We start from the raw sequence: 8493 nt of genomic DNA on the forward strand, positions 1-8493 counted from the left end.
TACTGGTTTGTACCATTTAAGTTTTTTTTAATAATATTTCTAATCATACTATTATTATGTTTTTGGGTCTCTTCAGTTCTTGCTCTGTTATGATAATGTGACAATACCCCAGAGTGGGGGCATCTTCAAACTGATTGATTTTTCTGACCAACAATCCCAAAATCTACTGATATTCAGTTTGCGATAATGAAGCTAATGGAAAAGTTTTGACAATCAAAACAGTTGCCAATTTATTTGATTTCTATCAACTAATCAATTAATCGACTTATTGTTTTTGCACAAATAATTACTTAAATGCCAAGAGAAACCAGAGAGCGTCTGACTGCTGAGTGTTTCTGTAAGCCAGTCTGTGATTTTATAATGTTGCTCACTGATAATATGTACTATGTTTGCTGTAGTTATTAATTGCCTAATGTGTAATGCTGCTAACTCTAAAATGGAGATATAAAATGATTCAGCTGACCTTTCTAGTGAACAAAATATTCATTGTTCATTTGTAGCTCAGGTATATTGTGTTTGCACATTGAAGCAGAAATGTTTCCCTTCTGGTGGTGAAGGTGATAAAGAGCTTAAACCAACAGTCAGGTAAACATGTTCACTCATACTTTGTTCATGTTTAGCTTTATGAGCAATGCATACTGGTACATGTAGTTACTGATGGTGAGGCTCTTTGTACAAAGACTGTTTCCTGCGTTAACATGAATGGTGCCAGATGTGTTTTAATGACCACCAGAACAGACTGGATGCCCACGTAATACGTTTATAGTGCTTTACTATTCTGTATAACGATTGCATAATAAAAGCTTGGCCTTGCTATGTCTTAACACAACATCTGAGAGAAGATCTGGATTCAGTTCCTGAGAAGAGGAAGTTCACTTTACTGGCTCCTTTGTTGTGTAAAGCGTCTGTCCATGTCACGAGTGACACAGGACAGGACCACCTGAGACACACAGCATGTGCATCAGCCACATGTATCACTGCATTAGAGCTGTGAGGTGCTGGCTGGCTGATAGTCATTTCAAGTTTCCTACTTGCGAGGTGACTTAAGCTTACAGAGAACATTGGTGTTTAAAAGTAATGAGGCATATTTAAGTTCAGTTCTCCCTCATCTTGATTCTGATTGGGCCCCCAAAGCCTTTTCCACTGATTGCCTTGATCTTATTAAAAGGGTCATGGTGTTAAAGACGGGAAAACATGCAGATTATTTATGTCATGTGCAGAGAACCCAGACGTGCTTACAGTGCAGAGGGGTTTGGGGGGGGTGGGGGGTTACTGTCTGGATCACAGTACAATAAAGCAGAGGGGCTATGCTTGAATCCTCTTAAACCTTGACCCCTTTCTAGTCTCAAGGTGTCAACAAACCAGGCGCATTAACTGCTTGTATTAACACGAAGAGTCCACAGCAAATGATTTAGTCTGCATTCACACTAAATGCTATCAGTCTCTATATGATGAAACATTTCCCATATTTGGTTTTAGTTGTATGACATAACACAACATAACAATACATCCTGCTTTATGTCTTATTATGACTGGTGCACTTTTTTCCTTAACACATAAAAATATCAAATAAAAAACTGTCTCTCTCTCTCTCTCTCTCTCTCTCTCAGTAAAATCTGAATTTGTGATTGATCTCATTGAAGCTGTTTCAGGCCTTTAGGTGAAATAAAAGATAGGCTGCTCTTCTCCCCTAATGACGTGAGGCGTGCTGTTCTTTTTCCATTTGTTGTTGCGAGTGAGCCTCTCGCCCCCTCCTCTTTCTCTCCGTGGTTAAATAGCAAAGCGCGCTGCTTCTTGTGGTAGACCGCCCACTTTACATAGAGAAGGTTATTTAGATAATCTACCTGTAAGAACTACATTAAGAGGTAGACAACCCAGCAGCACTTTAATATGTACTCATACAAAAACGAAGGACCGCGTAGAGGAAGATCTTTTGACTCCATGAACATCGGCTTGGAAGAAAAACTTCTGAACAATGAGGTAAGAATAAAAGTCTAGTGTTTATCCTTTAAAACAGGCATCTGCTAACAGCACGAATGTTTTGTCCTGTTTGGTGAGATTACTAAGAAGGTGAAGAGGTTTTATTAAATTCACTTTCCCGTCAGCGTAAATTAATTTAAGCCGTTTATTGTTATAACTTGTGTCATTTTCGTCAAAGGGGTAATAGGGTTAAAGTGGGATACCTCCAAATGTAATGTTATAAATGATTCATTTTTGTTCACCATTCACTGATTTCCAAAGTTAAAGACAAAAAAGATAAACCGACAAACCTGCAGGGATGTTTCCATTTGGCACACGGAAAAGGATATTGACGGGAGACATTTTCTAAAGTGATGTTGAATGTAGAAATCTATATAACTAAATCACATAAATAGCTACAGGCATTAAGATTCAGCCTATTATTTAGCAATCGTCGTAAAGTAGGTGCCTTTTCTGTTTCAAGGTTGCAAAAATGCTCAACAAAAAAAGTGGAAAAACCAACAAAAAAAACACACACAAAATAATCATGGTATTGAACAAGGGGAAGACAAATTGTTCTCTAAACTGGGACTTAACGTCTAGCTTCAGCAGGCAATCCGATTGTGTCTGTGACCTTCACCTGCAAACTTTAAACTTGTTAAACACGGAGTTCTTTACTAATTATAGGCCTTTCTGACACACGGTATATCTAAACGGGAATAATGTGTTTCACATCTTCTCTCTCTTACAATGAGGATAAAAGGAAAATTGGTTGAATTAAGCAGCTTTAATTTTTTTAATAATCACATGGACTTTTAATGTGCATATTGAAAATAAAGTTTAAGTTGTGTAAACGTCACATTAATACAGCTGACATCAAGAAAGGTCAAATTAAGTAATTCTGCATGTGTGCGTAAAATCCTCGCACTTTGCATCCTGCGGCGCGCTGCAGTCATTAAACGTACAGGGAGCTAATAGGCTTCCCTGCGGTTTAAATGAGATTGCACTAAGGCGATGCTTTGAGACAGAGACAAGTTCATCTTCGTTAAACCGAGACGCAAAGAGCTGACGCCGGGGAGCGTCCTGATCCAGTCTCCATAATGCTTTCAGGGATACTACCGACAAGGGTCCACCAAAAACTGATCTGCCGCGCTGTCTACACAGCGCTCGAAGGGGGGAATATGGTAGGCAGCAACTAAATGCATTTAACAAATGTACTTTTTTCCCCCACAAATCACTTTGATCTATTGTGTGAGATTTCAAAAGTCTACTGTAGTTGCACATGACAGGAACAAAATACAGTGTCTGAATCAGACGTTATGTCACGACTAAAGTAAACAAGAATACATTGCAGCCAATCAAAACAGATTAGTTTTCTGTGCTGTTGGCATGTTACAATCCTGCTTCTAAATCTGATGCAGGATTAATTTCCGCATACAGCGCGTGCACAGACATGCGGCAACGTGACTGCACTGTCCAAGGTGCTGAACTACACAAGAGGGCTTGGTTCGCCTCCTGTGGTCATTAATAGCAGCGCTGTTTCTCTATGGATCTACATCACCGGTCAAAAAGTTTGGGGTCTTAGACATTTCCATTGAACTCCATTATAGACAGAATACCAGCTGAGATCAGTTGCATTTTTTTAACCAGGGCAGTGGTTTTTGGATTATGTGCTTACATAATAGAAAAAGGGTTCTCCAAAGTTTTCTCAGTTAGTTTTATTTTTTTATTATATCACATTAATAAACTTAATGTGCCTTTGGAACATGAATGTTGCTAATAACGGGCAATGTAGATATTGCATTAAAGATCAGCCACCCACTCAGATCAGCTGGTCTATAATGGAAATGTATGGAAATTTGAAAGTGCCCCCAAACTTTTGTAATGTATTATATTACCTGTTTCATAAGTATGGATGTAAAGAATGAACCCATGTTGCTTTCTGCAGCAGTTCCCTGTGACTCTCAAGCTCAATACTTACTACTTGTTGTGAGTGTTGCATGCTGTGCAATCAATTCAAGATCTGCCCTGAGTTATGGTTCAGTTGGGGGAAACATTGAAACGTTCTTGAAATTATGTAACACAGAACAAGGTGGTAAAGTGCTCTTTTCACAATAATGTTGATGCCACAATTTTTAAAAGGAGTTTATTTTTTCATTACGGTTTTCAGATAAACAAATCAACCTTCACAAAAATTGAGGAAAACACTGAAAAGAACAATTCATCAGAGAAAGGGAGAGCAACAATAATATTTTCCCTCAAGAATGAGGTAGGAGGACTGGTAAAGGCGCTCAAACTCTTCCAGGTAAGGACAAAGTTATTATAGACATGGTTCTGGTTCATATCAATAATGTATTTAATTTGAATGGAGACATTTTCATCCCATATAAATGTCATACATGTAACAACTATATGTCTGCCAGCAACTTATTTATTCATCACACTGAGGATAAGGTTAAGGTAGCAAACTTAAAAATGAATCTCCATGTTTCTTGCAGGAAAACCATGTCAACCTTGTACACATAGAGTCCAGAAAATCCAAAAGACGCAACTCTGAGTTTGAAATTTTTGTGGATTGCGACAGCAACCACGAACAACTGAATGAAATAATCCAGCTGCTTAGAAAGCATGTGAACGTGGTAGACATGGATCCTCCAGATAACTCCTGTCTTGAAGAGGAAGGTAAATGAAATCCTGAAGACATTGCATTACAAATATACTATATTAGACCGTATTATCAGCAAACAACTAATTTTCTTCTTCTCTCTACTCAGATATGTCTAATGTACCTTGGTTCCCAAAGAAGATTTCAGACTTGGACAAGTGTGCTAACCGTGTCCTGATGTATGGCTCTGAGTTGGATGCGGATCATCCGGTATGTACTGTAGGCACAAATCACACAACTTACAGAAAAGGAAACTCCTTCATTTTGAAGCATTCTCATGTCCGTCTATCTTCCTCTCCATTAGGGTTTCAAGGACAATGTCTACAGGAAAAGGCGAAAGTACTTTGCTGATCTTGCCATGGCATACAGACAGTGAGCCTTTTATGTACATTTGAATTGCTATTTTGGAAATATGTGCTGTTTTTACTTAATACTCATAGTTATTCTCTCTTGTTGCAGTGGGGATCCCATTCCTCGTATTGAGTTCACAGAGGAGGAAGTGAATACTTGGGGAGTTGTGTACAGGGAGCTCAACAAATTGTACCCCACCCATGCCTGCCGGGAATACTTGAAGAATCTGCCACTGCTGTCAAAATACTGTGAATTTCGGGAGGACAACATCCCTCAGCTGGAAGATGTGTCACGTTTCCTCAGGGGTAGGTTTTTAACTTTTAATCAAATACAAAATTGGACATGTTATTTTTTAGCATTTTCAGATTTGTTTATGTAGTCCCTCAATCATCGGTGATTCAAACGTCTTATCTTCTCAGAACGCTCTGGATTCACCATCAGGCCTGTGGCTGGTTATCTGTCCCCACGTGACTTCCTTGCTGGTTTGGCCTTCCGGGTTTTCCACTGTACCCAGTATGTGCGACACAGCTCTGACCCTTTATACACCCCAGAGCCGTGAGTAATATAAAGTACCATACTTAGAAAACGAGATAGGGTTCATATGCATCTCTGGGTCCTAATATGCTGTTTTTTTATTATTATCAAGAGACACATGCCATGAGCTGCTAGGTCACGTCCCGCTGCTAGCAGAGCCCAGCTTTGCCCAGTTTTCTCAGGAAATTGGTCTAGCTTCACTCGGGGCCTCAGATGACTCAGTTCAGAAACTGGCCACAGTGAGTGAGACTGAGCAAATCAAATTCAATTTCCTATTCTCAAATTCAAAATCAAAAATAATTGTCATTCTTGTTTCTGTTTCAATGACTTTTTTGTTACAGTGCTATTTCTTTACGGTGGAGTTTGGCCTATGCAAACAAGGACAGCTGCGAGCATATGGAGCAGGACTGCTGTCATCTATCAGTGAGCTTAAGGTGAGACCATTATAACAGGACCATACAGAGGACATGTTGGCACAATCTTCCTCCTTATATTTTCTAACTGCCCACCATTAAATATAATACATCACCATAGAATACACATCAAAAAGTGCCTGAACAGCCGTATATTACCTATATTTACTCAAAATGGTTGCAACATCTGTACTTTGTTTCTCTATTACAGCATGCACTCTCTGGCAATGCAAGGATAATGCCTTTTGACCCCAAAGTTACATCCAAACAAGAATGCATCATCACAACATTTCAGGATGTCTACTTTGTGTCAGACAGCTTTGAGGAGGCCAAAGTTAAGATGAGGTGAGCTTGATTTCTTTGTAATTTAACACAAGATATATTCATATTGATAGATCTTACATGGATAAATGAGAATTATCTCTAAATTGCACTGTTTTATAAATAATTAAATATCTGCTACATTTATTCAATGATGATATTATTTTCACTTCAGGGAGTTTGCCAAGACCATCAAGCGTCCCTTCACAGTCCGATACAACCCTTACACCCAGAGTGTGGATGTGCTAAAAGACACTCCCAGCATCAACAGCGTGGTGGAGGAACTTCGACACGAGCTTGACATCGTCGGTGATGCCCTCAACCGGCTGAACAAGCAGCTGGGTGTCTGACTGCCCACATTCCAGTTGGAGTTATCCACATGAACTCCATCAACGCTTGCCGTGTCAACCCCAAGCATCGCTGTAGAGATACTGCTTGTGTATTGCCCTTCGTCAGTACAATGAATGTGCATTGCTTTGGCAAAGCGCTCGGTTGTCCCCACTGCATCGCATACGGCTGATAACATTCACAGAGGTGCATAAGGTGTGCTTAGCAACTTATATCATTAAAATGCACAAACCCAAAGAGCTGCTTAACCTGAGACACTGTTTTGCTTCCGTTGTACTGTGCTCAATCAGCTTCTGTATTCCAAACGTCATCGCGCTTTCATAGTACTTTAGTACCCTTTTAAAAATTCCCAGCTTTTACAACCACAGATGTGGTTTTCCTCATCCTATTGTTACCTCGGCTGTTGTATATTATCATGTGCATTTTTTTGTATTCTTCCACTTCTTCGTTTTCACATTTAATCTTCCTCACTTCAGTGATGTGTATAAAATGTACCTTGTTTGTATTAATTTGGTGTATGTACCATATTCCTTTTTGTGTGCTGTTGAGGGAAATTATAAAAGTGAAAACTGGTGTTCTAAGGATGTTTTCTTGACGTATTACGACAGACTTGGCCCATGTACCCTGACCTATTTTATTTTATTTTAAAGTGATGATTTTGAATACCTCCGCATGAACATAATTGTAGTACTCCTGAAATCAAAACATTATTTTTCTACTGTAAAAACAAATATGAATCACCATGAGTAGGCTATGTAATGAAACTATTGAAAAAATAATAATATATATATACAGTAAATATACAGTATATAAATAAATAAATGTTAACAAGTTAATTGTGTCTCCAGTGTGTCAAATGGTTTGTTACCTGTTGACTTGTTACTTTCTGATGTCCTCATGGTGGGTTGGGTGATGGATATTAGACACTGAGGAAGATGCGGATGATGGTCATGGAGAATAAGGACAGCAAGGACCCTGAAAGTGATGACAATAGTTATTTCCACGTTGGAGTTTGTGTAGTCCATATCCTTGACATTCCACATCTGGGATTGCTTCGGTGCTGCAGGAAGTTTACTTCCGCTTTGTTTGTGTTTGAATTTTAAATTTGGTTGATTTATGAGGAATATTTTTGACTCCTCCTAAGATCTCTGCAGGGTAAATTAAGACAGATAGCTTGACTATTTCCAATCTGAGTTTTCTCTCGAACGAGTATTTCGCAGTGGCTCTGTACAAAGTTTAGCACCGCCCTTGGTGATTCTGATTGGTTTGAAGCAATGCCATTAAACCAGAGCATGATTTCCTCCCATCCCCGAATGTGTTGTGGAGTAGCTTGACCCTCCATCAGCGTGCTTTTGCGGAGGGTCTGGCAAAGCAAGACTAGAGTTTGTGTATTCTCAACGTAAGAACAATTGTCTCTTTGACCTGAGGGCCACATCACCTTTTTGTCTAATCAAAAAAATCCATTCTGAACTGAGTGACACTGACTGAGATTTTTGGTGATGGATTCTTGGACACTTGGTGAATGCTTCTATGGGCTTGTTAATTCAACATTATGGTCATTTTGGAGGCTGTTTGTGGTGTTGTTGAACTGTGTTGTGTTATACTTATAAATATAGCACATTTCATACAACAGCTGTAGACTCAATGTACTTAAAAGAGCATAGATCATACATTAACAAAACCTGTAAGATAAGAACATTTACATACAATAAGAAGATTGTTTCATTATTATTAAAAAGCGAACAATAAAAAAAACAACAATAAGACTGATTCTAAAAACTTTTACAAATCACCATCATTAAAATGTTTTACCCGTTAGGTGACCCTGTTGTGGTGGGGGCGGAAGGAGGACCCAAACGCAGTGTACCAGGTAGGAAGGCAACAGGGGTTTATTGGGGAAAA

General features: G+C 39.0%; 1 protein-coding gene across 3 annotated transcripts; it reads left to right on the forward strand.

Annotated features, from left to right (window-relative positions):
- The first annotated feature begins 1757 nt into the window (after positions 1-1757).
- On the forward strand, positions 1758-7176 carry tph1a (tryptophan hydroxylase 1 (tryptophan 5-monooxygenase) a). Of its 3 annotated transcripts, none has more exons than XM_034880346.1 (11): positions 1758-1980; positions 4130-4264; positions 4458-4641; positions 4734-4834; positions 4929-4996; positions 5081-5280; positions 5395-5530; positions 5622-5748; positions 5851-5943; positions 6134-6267; positions 6419-7176. In XM_034880346.1, exons 1-11 carry the CDS (start codon positions 1891-1893, stop codon positions 6591-6593), a joined length of 1443 nt encoding a protein of 480 aa, XP_034736237.1. In that variant the 5' UTR covers positions 1758-1890; the 3' UTR covers positions 6594-7176. The 3 variants fall into 3 exon arrangements, with proteins under 3 accessions (XP_034736237.1, XP_034736238.1, XP_034736239.1); XM_034880347.1 differs by having other exon boundaries at positions 5084-5280; XM_034880348.1 differs by lacking the exon at positions 1758-1980 and adding an exon at positions 2985-3143.
- The last annotated feature ends 1317 nt before the right edge of the window (positions 7177-8493 follow it).

Source organism: Etheostoma cragini, chromosome 8 (assembly GCF_013103735.1).
Source record: "Etheostoma cragini isolate CJK2018 chromosome 8, CSU_Ecrag_1.0, whole genome shotgun sequence".
NCBI classification, from domain to species: domain Eukaryota; kingdom Metazoa; phylum Chordata; class Actinopteri; order Perciformes; family Percidae; genus Etheostoma; species Etheostoma cragini.